We start from the raw sequence: 27,580 nt of genomic DNA on the forward strand, positions 1-27,580 counted from the left end.
AGTCAAGGGTCGGCCAAGCAGTGCTGCGCAACCTGTTTGCCTGAAGGTGGGCCTGGTGAGGAGGTAAGAGTTGCTTATTGTTGAGTTTATGTAATCCTTAATGTTGAACCTTTTGCCACCTCCCGTGGTTGTGCATGTGTGTACTGCTATGTATTCTTATATTCATGAGCATGTGAATCCATGCCAGACCCCATGCTGGAGAAGGAACAAGTTACTTACCTGTAACTGTTGTTCTCTAGCATGGGTCTGGCATGGATTCACATGCGAACCCTCCCTCCTACCCCTCTGCGGCTCTTCACTTGGTCATACTGCCACTTTACGTGCTACCAAATCTGAGGATGGCTGCCAGGGCCGGGCTTAGGGAGAGGGCAGTCATTGGCTGGGGGCAGTATGACCCAGAGACCAGTGATTAGTTACTACTAAGAAAGACAGATCAGCAACGAAACTGATGCTAATTTTTTCTTTACCGAGGATTCCCAGCCTGACGGGGAATATTCATGAGCATGTGAATCCATGCCAGACCCATGCTGGAGAACAGCAGTTACAGGTAAGTAACTTGTTCCTTCTCCCACTTCGTCTAGTCCCACACAGACTGTCACCTCCCTGCCCCCTGACACACGATGACCCACCCCCCCCCACCAACCCCCCTTTTAGTTTTAGGTGAACCAGACAAATGTATGTACAGATAAGTGTGAAATATGACACCCCTCTTCCCCCACTGTCAGGAAGCCCATGATGTTTTTTATGAGTGTCTTTTTCATTGCATACTTTGAAGTGGTGTCTAGATTAGAGAGTTAGTATCAATCACCCCATGCGGGGCCCCATAACCTTCACCTCACACTGACCAGCCTGGCTGAAGCACGTGATGTCCGCCTTCCCGCCAAGCAACTATCCAATCATCCGGAGGTGGCGCCTACACAACTATACTGGATTTGGGACTCTAGCAATGAGAATGTAATTAATGTAACATATGTAGTGATGTCATCTAAAATGCTGTAACCCTTTTTAAAGTACTGTTAGAGTGATGTTGGGCAGAGCTCTCTCAGAGTTTGCAGAGTTCTCTGCTTGCCCTATTTTGGCTTTAGATAAACTTTACTTTTACTTTCACCTGCACTTGGTCTTGATCTCATTCCCTCCTCGGGTGTGTCCATTATTGACTCTCATTGGGGAGTTTTGATTGCATTTTGGGGGACTCTCACTTTTATTTGGTAATCCCTGGACGTGATTTCGTCCTTCCGTTCCTTTTGGCACGAGACCTCCCCGGCCACAGCGGGGACCCAGGGCACGCCCCCTCAAAGAGCTGCCCGCCTACGGCAACCAGTACACCTAGACATGCACACGCAGTAGGGCGAGAGGGTACGGGTCCCGGCTTTGCAAAAACCCACCGTACTGCTCGCCGGAGCTGGGTGCGGGTGCGGCCATTGAGTGCGGGGCAGTGCCTTGACAGACCGGGTCCGGAGGGTCTCGGATCAAGACGGACACGAGTATCAAGTGCAAGCGACATTAAAGGAACAAGGGGGGGGTGGAAAAATACTGTAAGGAGTCAGATAACAGGGTATTGGGGTTAGAAAGAAGGGAAACTGGAGGGGAGAAGAGCTCACATAACAGAGAGAATGTGTGGGCTTAAATCTATTCTTTTTTCTTTCTGCATATGGTCATTAGGACAGTTAAGGAGATTACAAGCTGAAAAGGGATACAGGAACCTAGTGCTTTCTAGACTAGTACTGGGTATAACAAGGAAAATAAGTGGAAATAGTAGGAGTCTTATATAAGGAAAAGACTCGGAATAGTATCTAGAAACGCTTCTTCTTTTTTCTTGGGTAAGGGGGTAGTGCGTAAGGGATTAAGTTAGGGAACGGGCTGGCATATCAAGGGAAAATATTGTACGGGTAAAGGGGGACAGGAATGGAGGATTTTTGTTAAGTGTTACATGTGATATGTTTAACGGTCATTGTTGTGTAATCGTCTTGTTATGTCTGTTGCGTACAATGTACATGGATATGCAATGATAAAAAGCAATATTGCATAATTGTTTTTACACACGCTGTCATAGTAGATGTGACAGATTGTAGATTACCCAGTACAGTGTCACGGCGGTGACATACGAAGAAGTGAAGTATTGAAGTATTGTATTGTTATACTGACTCACAAGGTTGGAAAGGCATTGTTAAGACAGGATGGGTGCAGAGACACCATTGTCACATATTTGCCAAAGTTTGCCAGGGTACGCAGACAGGATCACAAAGTACCACCGCCAGTGGATTACAGAGTTGAAAGGGGAAGGTTTACCCCAGGTATAGCCCAAAGGAGGGTCGTTCAATAAGAATGTCCTAGACATGGTAGCAACCTGTTTATTTGTGAAATACAAAGGCAAATAACTCCAGAACAGATGAGAAATATTAGATTTGCGGAGACTTTTCGTGGATGTCCCTCCAAGCAAGGCAAAAGAACAGGGCGCATCTCCCCTGGCAGCGGGGGAAGAGAAGGAGGGTAAGATAGAGGTTGCACGTTTATATCCCCTTCTGCCAAAGCCAGTACCAGCAGAAGGGTATAGTGACCCAGTGTATGTGTCAAAGCCCACGTCCCCCTCCGCGCTCCAACCAACAGCCCCAGCACCACCCGCATTTGAGTGTCCAAGGACAACTGGTGGACAGGTGAGTACCCCTGCAATAGATATCGAAACGTCACCCAAGATTTATACTCACGATTAACAATGGCCCGGACAGAATTATCGCGATAAGAGATATATGTGCACAAGGAGGCTCCATCACCACTAGAGCAGAACAAATGCAGAAGTCAGAACCACTTGAGAGGTCAACGGAGGGATGTGGAAGAAGGGAGAAACAGTTTTCCAAATTAATGATACACCCACAAGAATAATAGAAATAGATCAGGCTGTCAGTGAGGTGGGTGCGGAAGGAGGGGACATGGCATCGAATAGAGAGGAAGAATATTGGTGCGACATAGAAGAGCAAGAAGAAGAGAGGAGGTTGGGGTGTGCAACAGGCGGGGTGGCGGCAGGAATAGAACAGTCTCCTTTGGGGAGAGTAATGGAAGAAGAATGGCATGGAAGGTTGAGGAACAGGATGGGACGAATGGCAGTATTGGGGGAAAAAGGGGGCGAAGGTAAGTACAGGGACATCAACAAGAAACAAATTACAACTACCATTGATACACAGAGGGGGAGGAAGACCCAATTATATACCCTGGGCCCAGATGGATAAAGCAAACTTACTAAAAACTTTACCCCCTCTCTCGGAAGGGGCAAGTAAATGGATATACGCATTTGAGAAAAATACTGCCGGGGTTCCTTTAGCAGTAGGTGATGTCAAAAGCTTATTAGTGTCCGCAGTAGATGATCAAGCCAACAGGGTGTGGGCAAAGGCAGGATTTCCTGGAATAACACTAGTCTGTGACCGCCATGATGTGGCATCTTTTAACACAGTAAGAGCAAGAGTATGGGATGCACTAAGAGAAACTTTTCCAGATACACCAGATTTACAGTCTGTAATGCAATGCACAATCGGAGAGAGGGAGGATGCAATGGCCTTCATTCTTTGGGTGCAGGAGATGTGGAGAGCGGAGACGGGCACGGCTTGGGATCAATCCACCTCCCTGTTCTATTTTATAATTAAAAGAGGGCTCCCAAAAGAAGCGCAGAAGGCTCTTGATAAAATAGCTGGGATAGAAGCCAAGGGCTGGCCAGAGATACAGAGCATTATAGTACACCATTCCAAAAGAATCAATGAAAGGGAAAGGAAGATAGCCCAAAAGAGACTGCCAGACGAGGCTAAATTAATACAGACGAAACTAGTGAAGGTCACAGCAGCAATAGCCGCCCTTCCAGCAAAGTGAGAACGAGAGGAGGAGGAAGGGCCGATAGCAATACAAGCAAGGATGGCTGCGAATTGTGCAGGAAAGGGACAGGAACAGTGGAATGGCGAGGAACAGTATTGAGGGCCGCAATCGCAAGCAAGTAGTGCCTGTGGAGGAAGAGGTGGGTACAGGGGGACCAGAGAGGGGCGGGTACGGGTATGGAGGACAAGGCCCCAGAGGAGGAGGACAAGGAACATGCTAGAACTGTGGGAGGTGGGGACATTTTTCAAGAGGGTGTCAAAGCCGCCCCATGAACCCCTACCAAAACGAACAACAATATGGCCACCCTCTTTCCCCCAGGAAGCCCACACGGGTTGTCTATGGGTGGTGGTAGAAGAGAAGGTCAAGCCGATCCCAGGTACATAGACGAACGCAGATCTCCTCCACAAAACACACAACAATATACGCAGTCCCGAGAACACATGGCCCCGGTTCGCGGAAATCTCTTTGTCACGACAGCAAATGGTGCCCCCACACCTTTCAAAGGAACAGCAGTAGTATCAGGTAATGTTTTTGACAGTGGGCAGGACACAAGATACTCCACATTGGACAGCCCACAGAGAGCGCTTGCGTGTCCAGTACTATCGACAACCCTCAACTCAGCAGAGGAACCACTGGTGGGGGCGGAGATGGGGAACAAACCGTTCATTTTTATGGTAGACTCGGGAGCACAAAAATCATGCCTACGAGAAGGCAGGTTTCCACTGTCTAATCATAAAATGGAGACGCAGGGATCTCCTTGGCAAACTCAATATGACTATCTCATTCACAGAGAGTGGGATAGTGTGCTCAACTCCTGGGATATGTGCAATGCTAGTAATACACACACACACGCCACGGCACAGCAAGTGCGTGGAATGCCTGTAGATCCGGACCTGTTCATCCAAGGGTTAAAGGCCTTGGCACAAGTAGTGCCCGAGTTAAAACGCCAAGCATGGAGAGTGCCATCAGAATTTGTGTTTCGTCCTGTAGCATGCCCGAGATCGTGCCTGGGTCGGTAGTGTCCCTAGACTTACATGGGGTACAGGTGTCATCACAAAGGATAGCAGTGATTGGACTAGACATACATGGATGTGAATGGCGAACAGTGCTGTGCATCAATGCCAACACAGCGTGCAAGATTTGTCTGACTAGGAGCTTTTCACTGACTCACAGTGATGGGGAAATAATAATGGAGATAGCAATTCCCTGTGACATAATGATCCAGAACAGACAAGTGCCACTTATGGCCGTAGTGAGCGCACCACCAGCATTTTTCAATGAAGACATGCAACATGTATCAGCAGACTTGTGGACAACTGGCCCGCTTGACGTGGGATTGTTGCACGAGGTAACACCTGTAAAAATAACTCAAGCCAGGGGCATTATTGCCCCGGGTAAAACAGTACCCCCTGTCACGAGAGGCAGAAGAAGGAATAAAAGAAACAATACATGCCCTACTACAGCAAGGGATCATAGTACCTTCAAATTCTCCCTGTAACACTTGTATCTATCCGATCAAAAAAGCAAAGGGAGGGGCTTGGAGGATGATACAGGATCTACGCCCCCTCAGTGACGTCCTACAAAAAGAGTTCCCACTTGTCCCAAACCCTGCATCAATAATATGTAGTATACCCAAAGACGCATCATGTTTTACCGTGGTAGATTTGGAAAATGCATTTTTCCCAGTACCACTGGACTCTGAATCACAGTACCTAACAGCATTTACCCTGGGGGGGGGGGATATGAGCATTGTAGATTACCCCAGGGATACTGTGAAAGCCCAAGCATATTTAACAGAATACTGCATGAAGATCTTGGAAGTATTGACACAAAAAGCACAATAGTACGTAGATTTCTTGATTTGTGGAAAAAATGAAGATGAATGTAGACAGGATTTAGTAACCCTATTGACGCTACTAGCACACAAGTGTTACAAAGTGGACAAACAAAAATTGCAGTATTGCTTGACAAAAGTATTGTATTTGGGTCAACTAATATCAAAAGAAGGCCAACGAATAATACCCGACAGAGTAGCAGCTGTACGAGCTGTAAGTGAATCCAGACAGTGAAGGAGATGCAGAAATGTCTCGCCATGTGCAACTATTGCTGTACCTGGATATCAGAATATGCAGCATACACACAACCTCTCCTACACACACTAAAGGAAGCACAAAGGGAAAAAGCAGCAGTAAAATGGACACAAGAAAAGCACATTGCCTTCAACATAATGAAAGAGCAATATCGACAGCATCCGTCCTAGCGACGCCAGATTATGAGCGCAAATTCCATTTATTTTCCCATTGTGATAGAACACTCATGACAGCAATGCTGACACAAAAAACATCATTGGGCCACAAGCCTCTAGCGTACTACAGTGGTACACTAGACGCAGTGATGCAGAGACACTTCGCTTGCGAACAAGCTCTTGCAGCCGCATCGTTCGTCATTGAAAAAAGTGCAACAATTGTGATGGGATGCTCTGTAACTCTATACGTGGAGCATTCACTGTTTGCCATACTTGAATGGTCAAAAAGTACATTAACAACACAGAGCCACAGCCTATGAAATTATCTTAAGTGCAGACATACACATAGTGCGGTGTAAAACAGTGAACCCATTCACATTTCTCACCGAAGCATGCACAGTGGAAGATATGCAAATTCACGATTGTGCCACGTACAGGGAGGAAGATGATGGTACACCCACAGCAAATGAAGATGCCCTGACTGAAGGAGAAGTATATTTTGTAGATGGATTAGCATCAATAAATTGTGAAACAGGAGAAAAACACGTAGGGGCGGCAGTGGTATGATTGGAGGAAGGAGAATGAAAAATGGGCGGGCAGCCTCTTTTGTACAATCACTTCATATAAAGTGATTGTGCAAAAGAGGTTGCCCGCCCATTTTTCACCACAAGCGGCCGAACTAGTGGCGCTAATTGAAGCGCTGCATGCAGCCAAAGGAAGTGCAGTAACAATATACACTGACTCCGCATACATTACCACAACAGTGCACGGGGGATTGGCCCGATGGGGAAGGAGAGGATTTAGAAGAACAGATGGGTCTCCTGTGCAGCATGCAGAACTGCTTGCAGAATTAATAGAGGCATTAAAGGAGCCAACAGTTGTAGCATTGGTAAAATGCCAGGCCCACACGAACAAGGACGTCTCATCAGGAAACGCAGCAGTGGATGCTGCTGGAAAGGAAGCGTCTTACCTAGCAAAAGCAATAACAGGTGAGTACATGCTGCAAAGGTATGTGGAGGAAGAACAAAAGGAGGGATACAACTCCATGCCAATCTCACAAATACTAGAATTGCAGCAGGATGTGCCAGAGGAAGAAAAGGAACTATGGTTAAGGAGAGGGTGTAGTCAATCATCCACTGACCTTCTCTGGCGACAGAACAACTAAAGTAGTAATGACACGGAAACTACTAGAAATAGCATTCCAGCAGCTTCACTTCCCAGCCCACAATACTAAACAACATATTGCAGCAGACATTCAGGAAAATTGGTTTGGGCCAGGGCTACAAGAACAGATATACAAAATGGTGATGGAGTGTACCCCATGTCACACATATAATTCGGGAATGATATTGAGAACATTACGAAGAGCATTGCCTAAGCCAGTTGGACCCTTCGAGCACTACATATAGACTATGCAGACATGGCAGAAAGGTGTAATGCTTTGCAGTACTTAATAGTGGTAGTGTGCCCCTTTTCAAGGTGGATGGAAGCAGGCCCCTCCGCCCACCCAGACGCGAAGTGTGCAGCCAAAGTTCCTAGTGAGGGAGGTCTTTTCCTGTGGGGGATATGCGATGTCATACGTTCCGACAATGGAACACATTTCGTCAATGACCTGTTCAAAGCAATGACAACAATGCTGGGCATTACTCACAAATTATGCACGATTTATCACCTGCAATCAAATGGCGTTGAGAAGATAAACAGACTCCTTAAAAGTAGGCTTGTCTAAACTATGTCACACATTAAATAAATATTGGGTACATTGTTTACCATTGGCCTTATTTGAATTGAGAAACCAACCCAGTAAGTACCACCAATAGTCCCACCACGAGATAGTAACAGGTAGATGCCTGTCTGAAGTTGGTGACCTCAGCACCCCTAATTTTAAGAGGTACTGGATAGCTGCTCAAGCTCACTTTGCATCGCACTGGTTCATATCACTGATTTCCCCCGACCCCACGTTTAACCTGAGCACCTTGCAATGTATGCTTGAGATATCCGCTCTTTGGTTCTCCCCAAACATCACATCAAATTTGAACTTCTTGACCCTGCCGGGTCCACGGCATTAGCCCTGAAAAAACTGTCTTAGCAGGCTAGCACCCTGCGCCCCTTTCATGGTGACCTCCCCCTTTGGAACTTTTTCCTGGCCCTGCGTAGGTGGTGCAACGATATGCTGTTGGTCAGGTGCAGGTCTTGACACTGTCTGAGATGTTTTCGACCAGGGTATTTTTCTTGAATGGCCTGACGTACCAGAACCCTTGCGAGACATGCCCTCCCACTGGCTACAATATGCAGGCCTGCGCCACTCTCTTAAGGATAGGCTACCAGATTTCCCGTCAATCCCTTCTGATGACTCGTTATTATCTGAAATTCTGAATACCACGACCTTCAAGGGAAAAGTCTCTAGATTAGGGGTCTCCAACCTTTAAATTAGCTAGAGCTACTTGTAGTGGAGGCCAACAGTGGAGAGCCACTAGCGGGCGATATCTAGGTGGGGATATTTATAAACCTGGGAATTTTTACCAATATTTTTTTGGCTCGATTATTTCCCCTCTATAAACAGATGGAATAACATATGCCTTCACAAATATATTAAGAACTTCAAAACCCTCTTTGTTACATTATTATTTATTAGTAGCTGTCTCAAAAAGACAGATATTTGTTGGACTACCATACAAATATCCTGTAGTTTTTGTGCCCCTTCCTTTGCGTTTCATGCAGGCTTTCTACATGCTAGGCACACTACTGTTTTCCAAATGTGTATTTTACACTTCCTTAAAAAAAAGTAATTTCCAAATTGAAAAATGCTCCTTGCGTTCACGAGTTTTCCTTGAATTTTTTTTTTGTCAGACACCACACATACTCTGTTATTTGCTGGTAAAATAGCTCATCGGGTTGAGTGCTTGCTGCTGAGATCTGAGCATGATCTGCAGGTCGCAGGTTCGAATCCCAGCAAGGCCAGCTCAGCCTTTCATCCTTCTGAGGTCGATCAATGAGTACTAATTATGGTCGGGTGATATTGCATGCAAATATGTGCTCTGTAAAGCGCTTTGGATTAAGGCACTATATAAATAACATATCATTATTTGCGTGCCCCTCTGTGTTTTAGCACAAATTATATTGATAAAGATGTTATATGCTTGTCAAACTGGTTAATCACAAATAAATGCTTCTGTTACGCCGACAGCAGTTGTTTAGGAAATTAAACTGGGTTCATGGGTGCCAACTTTTGATTTTCACTACAGGGGCAGAAATATGCCTACCTCAGCCCTGAATATAAGCAAGCAGCCAGCCCAACCCATACCCTCGCCAAACACATTGTATAGTACTTTTTTTTTTTTTACAAGGAATTGCAAAAAGTCATACGATTAACAACCTGTAGATTTGAATATATAACATCTCAGCATCGGTCTGTCAACCTGCTGAGCTAGCCTAGTAGGCTTCTACTGTACAGCGTGTCTATGGATCGCTTAATGTACTAAAAGTGGGTGTACCTGTGTCATGGAAGTGATTTAAAGTGGAAATGTACAGTGTGGAATTTGGAAAGAAGCCACATGAAAGAAATTGCACCATTTTTTAAATATTATTTTGAACATTTCCAGGCGAGCGACAGTGCTACTGTGATATTTTCATTGCGTGGTCACAATAATCCTGATCCTGCCCCAGCCCCTCCAACATCTCTGGCAAACAAGAGCAGCTTGCTTTAGCAATACAGTGTCTTGGGGGCACACAAGGCCAATTGTGGTACTACAGGCAGCCTGCAGAAGCAGAATGTGATACTGACATCTGGCAGTGGATTTACAAGCAGCTCCAAGTGGCACAGCAGCCAAGCTCTCCGCTTGCAATTGGGACGACCAGGGTTCGGATCCTGAACACGGAAAATAGCTGCAAAACACACCATTAAATATAATAGAAAATGTTTGTTTTTTTGGTATCTTCAGCGCGGGCGACTGAAAAGGCTCAGGCGACCTACTAGTCGCCCGCGATCGACTGTTTGGCGACCTCTGCTCTAGATTATATACCACTCTCCAGAGTAGGGTAGCCTCGCCATTTGCCAAGCTCAGGGAATCCTGGGCTAGGGACCTAGGTACTGAAATCACAGACCACCGCTGGGACCGCATGTGTACCCGTACCCATGAAATCTCATTCAATTCACGATTTTAAACGTATCCAATTTAAGGTACTCCATAGATTCCACTACAACCCCTATCGGTCTACATCGCGTGTCGAAGTACCACCTGCCCTATGCCCTAGATGAGGATCAGACAACGCAAACTACATACACATGCCATTGTCCTGCCCGTGCCTCTCCCTGTTCGGGGAGAGGGTATGCACTACTGTATCAGAAGTACTGTACTGGATTGCTCAATTACCTCTTCCCCATTGACATGCCTCTTCCACAAGCTTCCCCAGCTCGGGTGTGACCCCAGGAAATTGGCAGGTCTCTGTTTGTTACTAGCGACCCGCTGTATTCTGCTTCTTTGGCTTCGCCCTGGGGCACCCACACACACACACACACACACACACACACACACACACACACACACACTCAGTGGCTCTGGGCTGTTACCTGGGCCTCCGATACTGAGGAGCGCTGGGCCTTCCTACAACCACCAGTGGATAGGCCCAGGAATATCTGGGCCCCATTCCGCTCCTATAGCTCCTCTTTGACTCCGGATACCGATGCTAATGCCAGCGACCTGACCTCTCCAGAACTCAGTCCTGTTTTACCTGTATGTTTTAATTATCACTGTGCTGCATACATCTTTGGCCATGATATCCCCAATCACTGCTTTGCTGTTTTGTATGATCTTTACCCAGCATGTGCATGCACATTGTATAGCTTCAGACTGCCTGCATACTGCTCACTTTCTCTGTTGTAAAGTCAAGCTCAAAGTTTAAAAAAAAAAGAAAATAAATGTAATAATAAAAGTAAAATAATTCCAGCTACTCATTAAAATAACTTTTCTGTCAACCTGTTCCCAAAGTTAAGTTTATTGCATCTACTTTCTTGTCTATTACTAAATGTAGCCAAAACAATTTGCATCCTATCTTTACTTCTTGTTTGTTCATCAGGTTTGATACATAATGCATGATGTTTTTTGGTGGAACGTGTTTACTATTGAGCCAGACCTCGGTGCTTGGGTGTAGTTATATGGTAGTTATATGGTAGCGGAGTATGGAGTATGCACATGAAACAAAGACCTGTAGTAAAAAGAGATCTATTCCTTGACCTTGAATGTTCTAAAGACTGATCATTTGTTTTTGGTCTCGATGCAGAAGCTAGGTGGCACTGGGCCCCTTGAATGTGTGCTGCATGTTGAAATTATCTTCACGCACACTTTGGACACTCTGTTTCTACTTTTGCTGTCCAGGTCGTACGCATGACGCAGCAACAGGAAAACCCCAAGTTCCTCTCTCACTTTAAAAGAAAGTTCATCATCCACAAGGGGAAGCGGAAATCCAAAGATGCCAATCTGCAGCCCAGCCTGTACCACATTCGTACCAATGGCAGCGCCCTGTGCACCAGGTAACATATGTGACTGCTAGTATGTACAATTTCACTTATTTATTTAATGAAAATTACAGGGAAAACTATGAATTTTTGGCACAAAAATGCTTACAAAACCTCTAACATTGATTTACAGAGCAGAGGACAAGTGTCCTTAAAAATGGGTAAGAGGATGTGGTTGTAAGACTAGATGATGCAGGGGAGGTGCAAACATGAACCAGTGACAAGGAGCACAATATAGGAACAGGATAATGCAGCAAGTGCTAAGTTTTAGGATGAAGGGGTTAGGGGATAAGTGCTGTGGCTTTCTCATAGAGAGGTAGGGGGCAAGGAGAACAGGGAAATGTGGTGGCTTAGAATGCTATGCAAATGGTTCTTCAGAAAGGAGGAGTGCTAGGAGGTCAGATGTAAATACCGATGGAGTGGGAGTAGTGTGGTGAGGAAGAGCATTAAGGGAGCAAGGAGAGGAAGAGAATGGAAACGAGAGTGAATACAAGGGGCACGAGAGGTGGCCAGGAGGTGAGCCAAGGATGATCGTAGGGAGTGCGATGGACTGATAGGTAGGGTGGGGCAAGTCAGTGTATAGTTTTGAAGATGATGAGAATGAGTTTATACTTTGCCCTCTGTCTCATAGATAACCAGCCTAACTGACGATGGGCTGGGGCAGTGGAGGTGAAGCAGGGAAGGTGAACAGTGTATGGACAGCAAAGCTGAGGACTTTGTCTAAAGGTGAAAAAGCCTAGTTGGCAAGGCAATAGAGTACACTGGCACTCTAGTCCGATCGGGAGAGTACTAAAGAGGAGATTAAATGCTTTGCAGTGTTGACGGGAAGAGGTCTGGCGAGGAAATTAACTTTGGCCACAGTGGCAGATTTGAAGTTGATGTTCCGAATAGAACACCAAGGTTGCGAGCAAAATATGGAAGGTAGTCGTGAGAAAAGAATAGAAAAGGGGGAGAGCAAGAGATAGCCTGTTTGGATGGGAAGTAGAGAATGTCAGTCTTACTGGAGTTAAGCACGACCAAGTGAGATGCCATTCACTATTTGGTGGCAGAGAGACAGTTAGACATTTCTCACTGCAGCTCGTCAGATAATGAGGGAAAGGAGAAGATCTGAGTTTCCTCAGCGAAGAGTTGATAGAAGAGTATCAAGATGCCAAGAGCAGAGGTATACTGAGTGAAGAGAAGTGGACCCAGGCCTGACCCCTGGGGAACACCAACAGTAAAGGGGTGAGTGGGGAGGTAAGACTATTGCAGGACACCTGGAAGTGTCTGGGGGGACATATGAAGCAAACCAAATGACCTCCTTGTCCTTGGTGCCAAGGAGAGATAGTGTTGACAGAATGTCAGCATGTTTGACGGCATTAAAGGCAGCACAGAGATTGAGACGAATGAGAATAGATGAACAGTTACCATGACGAGTGGAAGAGATGTACTGCTCACACTGAGAGTTGACTCCGTAGAGTACAAAGGTAAGAAGCCAGATTGAAGAGGATCCCAGAGGTTGTGCTTGTCAGGGAACTTAGTGAGTCGGTTGAAAACTATGAGCTGTAGGGTTTTTGATTAGTGAGGTAGAAGAGAGACAGGACTTAAGTTGGCAGGACAGTGATCTAGTCAGGTTTCTTAAAGACCGGGATGACAATAGCCGACTTGTAGGATGATGGAAAAGTGGCACTGTCAAGAGAGGCACTGAAGAAGTAAGTAAGATGGGCAGCAAAACTGGAAGCTCTGAGTTTCACTATGTGTGGAGATGGAAGGTTGATGGTGGCACATGAAGGGTTAGCCCTGAGGAGAAGGTCAAGAAGAGGAGGGTAGAGGTGGTTCAGAAAAGTGAGCAGATGGCGGATACAAGGTAATTTGCTAGGTAATGTTGGAACTTTTTGAAACAAATTAGAGAGCTAGATCGTTTGCAGAAAGAGTAGAGGAGATGGAGGAGGGTTTAGGTGGTGAGAAAATTGAGTTGAATGATTTTAGGAATGCCTAGATTGAGATGAAATGAGCAAGAGATAGAAGTGATGTTTGTCAGAGCCGTGAGGAGAGGAGTAGTTTTCAAGAGCAGTCAGGTAGGAGGTTCGATGAGTGTCTAGATCTTTAGCAAATGCAAAGGGTTTTTCACGTTTTCAGGGTGTGGAAGGGAGAGTTAAGAACAGCGTTAAAGTTAGTGAAGACTTGCTCAGTAGATGAAAAGAAAGTAATTAGCCTGCCCATTCCTTTGTTATAATCCATAAAGAAAACAATTGGCCGTCACTTACTACACCTTCCCTTACCAGGGCAGTAAACCTTGGAGTGGAAAAATATTTCAGACCATCTATATATTAGAGGACATGCAAAACCTGACTCTCTGGTAGTCGCCATTACCAGAAAGAGGGCTAGTGTTCCACTCTAGTTCAGAAGCACCCCCTAATAAGGAATGCAAGCGATTTTATACCTGAATGTTAATGTTAAAGGATATTTGTACCGCGCACTATCACCACCGGAGTGGTCCCCTGGCGCTCTGGCGGCTCTGAAAAAGGGAGGGGAGGTGAGTTAGTGGGAATGAGCTGGAAAAGTGCAAGATAGCAGTGATGTGCTGTTGGCAGCCTCAGCCCGGTGGGTCTGTTGGTTGGGCTTGGGGTGTTTTACGATCGGTAGTCGTTGTGTGCTGTTGTGCAAGTCTATGTGTGGTTTGTTTTGTTGTTGCAGTGTAGTGAAGTTTGTGTGGTTTGCTGCATTTAAGGCTTGTGGTGGTGTTTGGTTCGAGTTTGAGAGGTGTATGCAGAGGAGTGGAATTGTTAGTGGGTTGGTTATTGGTTCATGATTGCACGCTTGATCCAGGCTTGGCAGGAGTCTTATATCAATAATTGAATTACATTTCTATCTAGATGCGACGCAGGCTAGGTTAAGGATTCCATCTAAGTGCGGCGTATGCTAACATTCACAATTATATCTAGATGTGGCGCATGCTAAGCTTAGGAATTCCCTCTATGTGCACATGCTAACATTGGCAACACAGTGTGACTGCACCAATTTTTCCCAACACACCTCTAGAGGAAAATCAAGGTATTTATTCAGTGTACTTTCTTGTTACAAAGAAAGATCTCACAATGCACCCAGTTCTGGACATGCGCCCTACATACACGTATGTCAAGCCACAAAACTTCAGGATGACTACGCTGCAGGAGGTAATTACTCTACTGAAACAAGTGGATTACATGGCAACATTGGACATAAAAGATGTATACTTTCATATTTCAATGTTTCCAGTGCACAAGAAACATCTAATGTACAAAGTGGGGGAAAAGCACTACCAGTTCAAAGTGCTTCCATTCGGCATAGCCTCAGCCCCCCGAGTGTTTACAAAAGTCCTAGAGGTAGTGGCCGCACACTTTACTGAAGACCGTCAATTCCAGTGTACCCGTACCTAGTCGACTGGCTAATAACAGGCGACACACCATAGATGTGTAAGCAAAACACCCAGCAAACTGTCAACCTACTGTTTCAATAGGGATTCTCCATCAACGAGAAAAAAATCAAGTCTAGTGCCCAGGCAAGTTTCTAGGGGCACTCATGCGAACAAATGACAGGTTGGTTTTCCCTCCAACAAGAGGGTACAAAACATTCCATTTCAAACACCTCAATTCATAGCCGGTCGTCCGGTAAGTGTGCAAAAGGCAATGGGCCTTCTGGGAATGATGGCTTCCTGCATTTACCTAGTGCCACACGACCGATTGAGCATGTGTCCTAGGCCAGAGTGGCTGGTGAAACAATGGTCTCAAGAAAGCGGTATGTGGGACAATGTAGTGGTGGTTTCCCAAACTTCTAGTTTTATCATTGTAGTGGTGGTCCAAAGAAAACCTTTTAAAAGGAAAACCTTTCAACACACCAGCTATCGAAGCCACTCTTACTACAGACGCATCGTTAACAGGGTGGGGAGCACACTTTCTCCATCACACTGCGCACAGGGTGTGGACACAGGCTTTAACCAAGAAACAAATCAACCTTCTGGTGCTGCTCGCAGTCTTCAAAGCACTTCAAGCTTTCAAACCACAGCTACTTGAAAAGACAGTCCTTATAACAGGCAGTACTACAGCCATGTTCTATATCAACAAACAAGGAGAGACGCATTCTCCGAGGCTATCCGAAGAAGCCCAGAACATTTGGCTCTGGGCACTAAAACAAAATGTTGCTCCTAGCGCAATATGTTCCAGGGGAACGCAATTCTCTGGCATATGTACTAAGCAGAAGTGCAATGCTGCCCTCAGAACACTGGTGTCAACTAAACGCAGACGTGCTACAGAATGTATTTGCAAACTGGGTCTTACCAGACGTAGAACACTTTGCTACACAAGAGAGCGCACAATGCCGAGACTACACTTCCAGATTTCCCCAGACAAGATCCAAGCAGAAGGCTCTGTTAATGAATTGGTAAGGGAAATTTGTGTACGCTTCTCTCCCCCTGCACTCCTCCCTCCCCCGACACCTCTTCTCAACAGAATAGTCCACAAGCTACATCAGGAACAAGTAACACTTATCCTAACTGCTCCAATGTGGGCATGACAGAGGTGGTGTTCACACCTACAAAGCTCCAAACAGCACAAATCCACCTCCACACAATCCTTGTGCCCACGGAGGAACTCCCCACGCTCTGAACCTACCTCCCATGCTGCCCTTTCCATCCCCCTTAACCCTTACTCGACGCCTGCCAACAGGCCCCCCTTCATATCCCTTCCCTTCTCTGAAAGTAGATTGTCTCTACCCTTGCTAGAACAATAGCCTCATCTCCCTCCCCTTCTGGCTCCCCCACCATCTCTCTCACTCCTATGGAAACAAAACCCACAAAATGTCAGAAAAAGTGAGTGGTCCTCTCCCTCGACCCTCCACACCTCACCACTTCTGCTTCAGTCCAACCTCCAAGCCTCTCCCCACCTAACCTCAGACTCTCCCGTCTCACTTCTCCTAGTTTCCACCCCTTGCTCTTGACTTCTCACCCAGTACCCCTAAACCCCCAGCACCCTCCAGACTCGATCCAAAAACAGCTCACCGAAACCCCAACACCTCAAATGATCCATTCACCACCCCCAAAACCCCTGACCAACCCCTCATCTCTCACATTCCTACCTCTGCCCGCCTGCTCTTCCCACGCCCCACCGATGTAACCCTCTCACACATCCAGACCCCCACCCCACCTCAACCGGTCTCAACCACCCTGAATGATCCTACCAAACACACCTCCCCATCGGGCTCCCATGTCCGCCGAGCTCCACTGCAACGAGCATCACGAAAACCACCTCCCCTCACAGTCCCATGCATCCTTTTTAATGCCCACTCCGTAGCAAAAAACATACACAGCATCTATGACCTCCTATTCTCTGACAATCCCAACCTCATTTTTTATCACCGAAACCTGGTTCTCCGACGACTTTGCCCCAGTAGCGCACACCGCCTTCCCCACTGGCTACTCGCTTATCGCCTACAATAGACCCTCCAAAGGTGGCCGAGTGGCAATCCTCTTCAAACCCCATTTTTCCGTCTCACTTGTTGAATCCCAGACATGCAATGCCTCCTGTGAATCCCTTCTGGTAAAACTCTTGCTACCATCGACCCATAGCTTCCTACTCATCTACAGACCCCCTGGATAGGACAGACATTTCGCCAACAATCTCTGTGACTCAATAGCTAGCATTCAGGTAAATCACCCTTCTCTTACACTTCTGGGAGATTTCAATATCTGGTTTGATATGCCCAACAACCCCATGACTCATCCTCTGGTTGACAGTCTTGATGCGCTCAACCTCTTCCAACATACCACTGGTCCAACCCACTCAGGTGGGCACACCCTTAATGCAATTTTCAGCTCCCATGACCTGTTTTATATATTCTGTCCCAAAACTGCTCATCTGGACCAACCACTTTGCCATCCCTTTCTCTATCCACACACCTGCCCCTCTGCCCCCACCCCTGATCTCAAATGCTGGAACAAACTAAAGGTCCTTCCCGACCTAGCTGAAGCTCTGCTTCTCCATCCCCCTGCAACTCTGCCCTGTGATAGACCCTTAACCATCGATTCCTTCGACTCCTAGCTTAAAGACTCACTAATTCCTCTCATCCCCTGCGCCCCGCATCCTCACGCAAAGGACCGTCCCCCAAATGGTTCACGCCCCACCGAAGGAATGCCAAAAAACAAAATGACTCTTGAACGCAAACGGCGAGCATCTAAAACCAATCTCAGCAGATCCATGTTCGCCCTACACCACCGTAATTAAATATCCGAAACCCGAAAAGCCAAAAAAAGCCTATTACAATAAACAAAGAACTCCACGTGATCATATCGGAATTCGTGAAACCTACGTTCACCTCTGCCCAATCCACATAATCACTCTGCGACTCCCTCTCCCTACATTTCTACAACACTGCACTTGTCAGGATGGCAATCCCTGACACCAAACTGTCCTTGCACTCCCCCTTCCCTTCACCGACCCCTCCTGATCCAATTGCCCCGAGGCCCACCTTACCTACTTTAGACTCCTTCAAACCCATCTCCAGAGACAAGTTCCTTGACCTACTATCAGCCAAACCCTCGATCCTTGCCCCACCTCTATCCTGAAAGAAATATTCTCCTCTACCTGCACAGGAGAACATGCGAGAGCCATACTTAACGACTTTCTCACCTCTGGCATCTTCCCTGACACCTTCAAAATAGAGCATATCAAGCCACTTCTAAAAAAGGCATCCTTTGACCCTCTTGACCCTAAGAACTACAGGCCGATCTCCAACACCAGATTTCTCGCAAAACTCATTGACCGGACTGCATACTCCCAGCTCAACTCCTTTGTAGAATCCAACAGTCTCCTTGACCCCTGCACAATCCGGCTTCAGACCGCAACATGGAACAGAAACCACTCTGATCTCTATCTGGGATGATCTCAAGGTCACTGCAGACTGAGGGCTGTGCAGCACTGATTCTCCTCGATCTCTCTGCAGCCTTTGACACAGTTAACCATTCAATCCTCATTGACCGCCTCCACTCCCTAGGAATCCGTGGCACTGCTCTCAAATGGATTGCCTCCTTCCTCAGCAACAGGAAACAAATAACCTTCCTCTCCCCTTTTGTCTCAACTGCTTGCTCGGTGAACACTGGAGTACCCTAAGGCGCAAGCCTATCTGCTCTCCTGTTCAACCTCTATCTGACCTCTCTACCAGGAATCATCTGCACCCACAACCTCTCCTGTTAAAACTATGCTGACGATACCCAAATTATCCTAAGAATCCCCAAGACATGCACCAACCCTCGTCCTGACCTTGAAGCTGGTCTCTGTGATATTGACCGATAGATGACAACCTCCTTTTGAACCCTGAAATAGCTGAAATTATGGTGTGCAGCAATACTGCCCTTCTCCCACACCTGCTCCCATGGCCTCCCTTCCCTCACCCCTCCCCCACCTTCCAATATAGTCAAAAACCTAGGCTGCACTATGGACTCAGGCCTAACCCTCTCTCTTAGATCAACAATGTGTCAATAGGCTGTCACTACCACCTCAAACTTCTCAGACACATTTTTCCCTACCTCCCCTACCCCAACAGACTTGCCACAGTCATGTCTATTGATTGTGATGTCGAGACTGGACTATGCCAACTCCCTATGCCTGGAAGCACCGGCATACAAACTCCAAAGAGCCCAAAACGCGGCTGCAAAACTGCTCCTCGCCCTGGGACACAGAGACCACATCTCACCCGCGCTCTGAACCTTTCACTGGCTCCCAGTCGGACCAAGGGCCACCTTCAAGATCCTATGCATCACTTACCGAGCAGTGCACAAGACCGGCCCGAAGTACCTGCAAGAGAAGATAAAACCCTACCTCTCATCTTGCACCCGAAGATCAAACACTGCCCTCTTTCTAGTGATTCCAACCTCTAACTCTATCAGGATCGGAGGATCCGCCTTCTCAACCTTCGCCCCAACTCTGTGGAACTCACTCCCCCCGACATATTCGACACACCCAAGACTATATGACCCTCTGCAAAGCTCTAAAAACGTGGCTCTTTCCGTAATGCCGAATTAGACCATTTGAGGCGACTAAGACCTTGCAACCCGATGACAAATGCTCAATAAGGTCCAGAGCAATGATGCCACTGAATACGCTTAAGTCACTATAAGCATACGCGTGCTTGAAATCCGGAATAGCAAGCTCCTTAGGTCATAGCTCCACCCAAACACTCACCTCCCATATCACTATGCTCACTCTCTACACCAATACACAATTAAAGTGTAGCTACGCCCCTCGATCAATTTCAGCCTAGCTGCTCACATACGAACATTACTCCATAAACACCTCATCATTCTAATCAAACGCAGCTACACCCCACGAAAACCGGCCTAACTACACACATTAGCGTCCTACACAGGCCTAACGCAGCCAGAACCCAGTGTTGGTGTCCATCCTCCAGACTGCACACATTCAACTGATATCAATTACCACCACACCTAATGCTAGGCTGCAGCTACCATCAGGCAATTGCATCAGCTGCCCACATAATTGGTGCACCCAAGCACGCTATGACACCTTACTCTCTTAACTGACCTGGACTACGGTCCCCGAGTGCGTTCAACCTACCAGCGCTTTGATATATATAAATGCCAAATAACATAACATAATATACAGATTATGTCTTTGTCCTCCCATTCCCATTGAACATGTCACAGAATCAAGGAACAACACTTCACTCATGCCCTCAGACATTGAATTTAGCAGCCTGGCTCCTGAAGTCATAGAATTTACACAAAGACTAGAGGTGCATGGACATTCTAAAAGAAGCACATAAGCCAAACACAAGACATTGGACCTCATTACAAGTCTGGCGGTAACCGTGCCGGTAAAACCAGAAGGTTGCCACCGGACTTGTACATTTTCCCGGCGCCTGGCTTGCTGGTAACACCAGTGGATTCCAACCCCGCCAGTCCGCAAAGTCGAAGGACTCTATGGGAGTGGGGACCAGTTATTTCAACAAATGGAAACTTTTTGTGTTATGATGCATGGCTTGTGCAATCAATCCAATTGACTGTTCACCTTCACATATAGTACACCGTCTACTATATTTGTTAGACTCAGGCCTAGTCTTTCATTCTTTAGAGTACATCTAGCTGCTCTCTCAGCCTACGCTACATCACGAAATAAGGTTTCATGATGGAAAGTGCCTGTAGTTAAAGCTTTCATGGAAGGTGTCAAAAAAGTATACCCTCCAGTTTCCAATCCTACTCCCAGATGGGACTTAAATATTGTTCTTACAAAGCTCATAGGGGCCCCCTTCGAGCCTATGCACAAAGCGTGGTCTTAAACATCTCACTTATAAGACAGCTTTTTGTGTGGCTATTACATCTATTAGAAGGGTTAGTGAACCGCAACCACTGTCAGTACAAGTTCCCTTTGTTATAATGCACAAAGGCAAAGTTGTGCTTCGCACACACGCTTGTTTTTCACCAAAATTCATCTCATAGTTCTATGTGAATCAGTCCATAGAACTTCCTGCGTTCTTCCAACACCACACAAACGCTGCTGGAAAAATCCTTCATACCTTAGATGTAAGAAGGGCTGTCATGTTTTACCTACAGAAAATTTAAAATATCAGAACAACAAACCGCAGGGAGAGAAGGTGCCCCATCTCTAAATCTGCCATTTAAAAATGGATTGTCATCTACATCCAACTTTGCTATTCTCTTGCTAAGAGAATGTTGCCATTCAAGCCCAGAGCATACTCTACTCCAGTCACAAGGGTAACTCTAGCTTTCATAGCAAATGTACCCTTAGATGCCATTTGCAAAGCTGCTACTTGGAGTTCAGTTCACACTTTCACTCAACATTACTGTTTAGATGCACATTGTAAAGGTGATTCAAAAGTGTGCCCGGCAGTGTTAAAACATCTGTTTGCTGCAATACCTGCAAATAACTCCAACTTCTGCTCATTAATCTATGCAAATCATGTGATTCTAAGCAGATCCACAAGCCTCAGAAGGCATACATTACTTACCGTAATCGTATTTCTGATGCTTGTATCTGCTTAGATTCACATGCGCCCGCCCTTCCTCCCCTCTTGGAGTTGAAGGTTCTTGAGTAAATCATAGATGTGTTTCGCACCTCATAACTTGCCTAGTCTCCACGCGTGCACTTTATTCTACGTCATGTCGGAAATAAATAATCTGAGGGACTTTGATGCGTGAGGGATCATGTGTACAGTAGGTCGCACTAGGGATATTACAAACACACCCAGTTGATGTCCCTTTTTAAACTTCGAAAACATGTGCAGTACTCCTTGCATACCACTAGATGTCGGCTAATGCAAAGCGTGTGAATATAAGTAGATAAAAGCATCAGAAACACGATTGCGATAAGTAATATATGCCACATGCATGGTTCTCTGTTACATCAGCATTTAATTTTTTTTTTTTTTTTTGCTTAATGTTTTTCCCGAATTCATTCGGCCGAAAAAACTAGGTTTAAAATGTTTTATATTTGGGGGTTCCCCCAAACCCTCATTCCCTATTCCCCACACCCCTTCCCCTATATTCCCTCACCCCTTTGCCCCCCCCTATTTTTTGGAGTATTTTTGAGCAGAATATCTTCAGGAAAAAAGTTTTCGTAAAAAAGGCTGGCGTTATAACATCGTTGTGCCCATTGTAAGGAAGACATGGTATCAAAGTAAGACAGACACAAGTGATCACAGTTCAAGGGTGTTTATTGAACTTCATCACGGGTGTGAAAAACGCATATCTAAACCTAAATCTAAGATGGGAGAAGCTACGACCATCAAATTATAATACAGTCCTAGTGGAGTCTAGTCAATTAAAAAGGGCCTATACTAAAAAAAATATTGCTAATCCTTACCGCTATGCTACAAATAGTGTGGGATAATGTTCACGAAAAAGAAAGAAGTGTTCACAAAATGATAAGTCAGGATGTTTAGACCGTTGGCCTCCCTTCCCCACGTTTTTAGCACGGGACAAGGAGGGTCAATCTAGCACAGCACACTCTTGGGCTTCTTCGGCACAAGGTCAGTTTCTTTTACTAACATCAGTGCCTTCTGTGCCCACGTCTCTTATGGTCAAAGTCTCTTGATTCAGAAGGCCTAATGTACCGGAAACAATATACAAAGTTTCTTTCTAAATATTCCAGTCGGGTGATTCACTCTTCACACTGGATCCCCCTCAGCCGGGCTCAGATCCTTTTAGCCTTGCTCAGTCTGGCTCAGACCATCTTTAGTTTGCCGGCATCCCTCTGTCGGGTTCACACTTGCCACAGCAATATCTTTACGGTTCACCCAAGATCCCCCCCCCTCTTCCAGGCTCGGATCCCCTTTTATACAATTAGTCCCCCTCTTGCTGGCTCAGACCGATTTCAGTTCACATGTAATCGAAGACTTTCAAATTGAACTTACCCCCCTGCAGGACCACTTCGATTGCACAGGCCAAAAATGTGTTCACGAACAGTTGGATACCAAACAGAGACCTTCGAATGAGCACCCACATGGCGCCGGACCAATCTGTATCTGGTACCTATTTCGGTTTTATAAAGTTGAATCGCATACAAGTTCTCTTGCAGCATACAATGTTGCCACTTGCCACCTTGAGCGTAACACAGTCCGGTCTGCTATCAGTTTCTCCAACTCACCGGCGGTGCTGAACTTACTGGCGTTGCTTTACTGTTCGAATCAAGGACAGTACCACAGCGGCAATAGCTTCTCCCTGCCTTGGCTATCAATGCGGGAAGGCCCTGTGTACCTTTGACACACACTGCACCGTTGGTCAGTTGCAATTCCTGGTCTTAAGTTTCTTTTCCTCAAGGCCTCTTGAGAGTCAGTCTTTCACAGAAAAGGGCAAGGGTGGTTCCCCCCCTTGTCGTCCTCTCTGGTCTTGCGCCTTTCTCCTCGATCTAAACTGCCATCTCGGAATTGCTGTTTCCTCATGCGTTTTGCCTTGCTCAGAGTGTGCTTTGGTGCTCTGCCTATTATCTGTGTGGGGTAGTGTGATGGAGGTCCGGTGTGTGTAATTATCAGTAATTGCCTGACTCAGACTGACCCTTGTTAGGACATGTCGGGTATACAGCGCTGGTGTTAGTCCGTTGTCGCTCACGATGAACTGTCCATGAGAAAGTTGGTGGGGGGGGGGTTGAGCTTCTAAGTATCCTAGCTGGTAGGATGGGGAAAAGATGTTATAAGGAAGGGGATACCGCGTCTCACCCTTTGGTGTCCCACTTCCACTCCCCAAAGACCCCTCATCCAGGTGATCCTCCTGCACTGGTCCACCCCCAGGAACTGGATCTAATAGAGATGGCTGTGTCTTGGCCATCTGGATGATAGATCCCCGGGGACTAGCGGGAGACACCTTCAGGTTTCTCACAATATATAAATATATATTTTTCTGATGTTTGTTAATCTGCTTAGAATCACATGCTGTGCATAGGTCCGACATCCAGTGGTCACTGCGGAGTATTGCATTTGGTTTTTCGTAGTCGAAAAAGGGGACGTCGACAAGGCGTGTCTGTAACACTATCCCTATAGTGACGTGCGTTGTACCCACAATCCCTCACGCGTCGAGGTCCCTCAGATTGTTTTTTTCCGCCCAGCTTCTGGTCGCCTTACGCGGAGCTCCTAGAGAGACATTGCAAATACTTACTACGGACCTCGGTCCTTAATTATACTTATTATATTGTTAAAGATCCCTCCCCTCGACGTTAGCTGTGAAGCTGTTTCTCTGCCAAGCAAGTTTTCGACGGAGGGGAAGAGACGGAGGAGATCCTTCGGCGCTGCCGAACACGTGGCCTGGCCTCGCCGGCCAACATACAGTAGGGAGAGTGGGGGTTCGAACTTTTATCTTCTCTTTGAGAATGTCTTTCTTTCTCCCCTATCTTTCCCTTGGGGTTGTTATCACCAGTTATTATTGCCTCAGCTATGGAGAGGACACCTTTTAAGTTTTGCCCACGCTGTAGGGGCAAATACACTTGGAAGGACAAACACAAGCTCTGTAATCGTTGCTTGCCCCTCGATCATAAGGAGGACAGCTGCGCGGCCTGTAAACTCTTGAAACCAAGAACTCTTAAAGAACGAAAGGTTAAGAGGTGGGCGGACTACGCTATGTTGAAGTCAGTTTCCTCACCCGCCGCCGCTGTTACAGAAAGTGACGAGGAGGGTGATAACTCGACGTCCGTTACGGAAGTCATTAACCCCCAGAAGGAGCGCTCGCGCTCCTCGACGTCCGTCCCCGGCCCCGATGGGCTCGGCTCACGCCCTGCTTATGGGGATGAACACCCCGGCGACAAGGACGCACATAGACCCCATAGGCCTAAGCACACAACCCACGGCTCTTCTTCATCGAAGACGAAGGATCCATCAGCGCCGAAGGGGACGCAGGGCACTCCGGCGTCTACCTCAGACCGTAAGGGTCTCAAGCCCCACCTGCAAACGCAGCCGCGACCAGCGATTGGGCTTTCATCAAACACGGGCGCTACCTCAAAATCATCCGACGTAACGCTCCATAGAGCGGCCGTCGAGGAACAACGCGTAACGCAGGCAACGTCGACACCAGAGCCCTCTACTGACAAACTCGTTGTCGAGAGCCTGGCGAGAACTGTTTCCGAAGACAAACGTAAGCGGACGACGAAACAAACGTCGAATACCGCACAAAAAGCTATGGAAACGCCGAAAAAGCGCAAGAGTAGCCAGGAACTGCCCCCTTCATCTAAGGGCACTTCTGAACTACCGGAGGGCTTTTCAGAGGGCGACAGAAACCTTTCTTCGACGTTGTGGGAGCGTTCTAAGCGTTTTGAAGGTGAAGACACTGATTTCCCCCCTCTAGACTATTCAGGGGTCCCCCATGAGACCCTTGAAAGACTCCATTCTTGTATGGAGAAAATGGAAAGGTTTTTGGGAAGCCAAAACCCACCCACACCCAAAAGACCAAGAGAATGGCCCCAGGATGACCCTAGGGTCAAGATTCCTAGGCTGTTTCCCCCTTCTACAGATGCATATGACCTCACTGAAGAGGAGCAATACCTCCAGGAAGATGAGTGTTTGGGTGGAGAGGAAGAACATGAGGAAGAGGGGTTTGAAGAAGATCCTTACACTAGTGCAGGAGCTTTTGAAGAAGATACAGCTACCTCGCAGCCCTGGCAATCCCCATCAGTGCAGCCTTGGCAATCCCCATCAGTGCACTCAGACCCTGATGTCTTTCACCCTTCTCCTCCCAAGGATTCACCTATTGGAAACACCTCTCCCATAGATGACCAACCTTCACTTAATGCACTATTGCGCAAGGCAGCAGCGCATTTTGAAATACACAGGGGAGACTCTTCCTGACATAGACTTTGTAGAGAAAGTTATTAAAGAAAAAGCCCATGTTAGTCTGTCTATTCCGCTCCTGGCTTCTATAAAGAGAAGAATAACTCCTTCCCTTTCCAATCCGGCCTTAGTCAGAGGGGTCAACCCTCGGATAGAAAAGCTCTTCAGTCCTTCGTCCTCTGACCCTTTGTACATCAGAGGACTTTCTATTCCGGACTCCCTCGTAGTTACTAATACAAGAAAAAGAGCGGGGGTACCACTATCCACTAGTGAGGCACCACCTGACAAAGAGGGCAAGAAGCTCTATGCACTTGGGAAGAGAATCACGACCTCCGCCGCCTTCTCAACTAGGATTGCAAATAACAATTCCCTACTAGCTAGCTACGCAGATGCACAGTGGAGCAAGCTGCGCAGCGAAGCAGAGGATGCACCAGAACCCCTGCGTTCACGCCTGTTAGCTATAATCTCAGAGGGAACTCTTGTAAACCAGGGCATCGTAAAGAACACCTTAGATGCCGCAGAGATGGCTGGCCGTTCCCTGGTTCAGGGAATACTTCTCAAACGCCATGTCTGGCTGCGCAATTCGGGATTTAAGCCGGAAACCCAGGCTTCCCTGATAAATAAGCCCATAGAACAAACACATCTGTTTGGGAAAAGCAGTTGATGAGGCCCTAGAACATGCAAAGAAAGAGTTTGATACCATCAAGACTCTTGACCAAATTTCTAGGCCCCCTAACAGACGCAGCTATGGCAATAGACGCTCCTTTCGTGGCCAACGCCAGCAGCAAAACCAACAGCAATTTTACTCTGCTACCAACTGGCCCTCTAACCAGGGTAACAACACCCAGTTCAGTCAAAGAGGCCAACGCCGTGGCAAAGGAAGAGGTCGCGGCTCCAGCCCCAAAGGTTCCACGCCCAATACCAACAAATGACCCGAAGATTCGGGTCCCCTCCCATGCATCACCGGTCGGGGGCCGGCTAACATCGTTCCTTTCAGCATGGGAGGGAATATCGTCAGACCGCTGGGTATTATCCACCATAGCCCACGGATACTGCATCGATTTCAACGGTTCCCCGAAGTACAGACCCCCACGGAACCGACGCATGACACCGGAACACCTCACTATTCTTCTTCAAGAAGTAGAAGAGCTACTGAAAAAAGAAGCTATAGAGGCTGTCCCCCTATCTCAGGTAACAGAAGGTATTTATTCAGTGTACTTCCTTGTACCCAAAAAGGACTTAACCATGCGCCCTGTATTAGATCTGCGCCCAGCGAACAAGTTTGTCAAACCCCAAATGTTTCGTATGGTGACCTTGCAGGAAGTAATCCCACTGTTATCACAGTGGGATTACATGACAACACTAGACATGAAAGATGCATACTTTCATATTTTAATGTTGCCAGCGCACAGAAAATACCTCAGGTTCAAGATAGAGAACAAACACTACCAGTTCAGAGTACTACCCTTCGGGATAGCATCTGCACCAAGGGTATTCACGAAAGTACTGGCAGTGGCAGCGGCCCACCTGCGCAGGTTATCCATCCCGGTATACCCTTACCTCGACGACTGGCTCATAACAGGGGATTCTTACGAAACATGCTTCTCCAATGCCCAAAAGACCGTAGACCTTTTGTCCCAACTGGGCTTCTCCATCAACGAAAA

General features: G+C 46.8%; 1 protein-coding gene across 1 annotated transcript in view; it reads left to right on the forward strand.

Moving 5' to 3' along the window:
* FLII (FLII actin remodeling protein) overlaps window positions 1-27,580 on the forward strand; it is an 898,330-nt gene that overhangs the window by 772,269 nt on the left and 98,481 nt on the right. Inside the window, exon 24 of the mRNA XM_069645694.1 lies at window positions 11,479-11,633. Coding sequence (XP_069501795.1) covers window positions 11,479-11,633 — 155 coding nt within the window. The remainder of the gene's footprint in view (window positions 1-11,478; window positions 11,634-27,580) is intronic.

The sequence above is a fragment of the Ambystoma mexicanum genome, chromosome 2p (genome assembly GCF_040938575.1).
Source record: "Ambystoma mexicanum isolate Mex_15411 chromosome 2p, UKY_AmexF1_1, whole genome shotgun sequence".
Lineage (NCBI taxonomy): Eukaryota > Metazoa > Chordata > Amphibia > Caudata > Ambystomatidae > Ambystoma > Ambystoma mexicanum.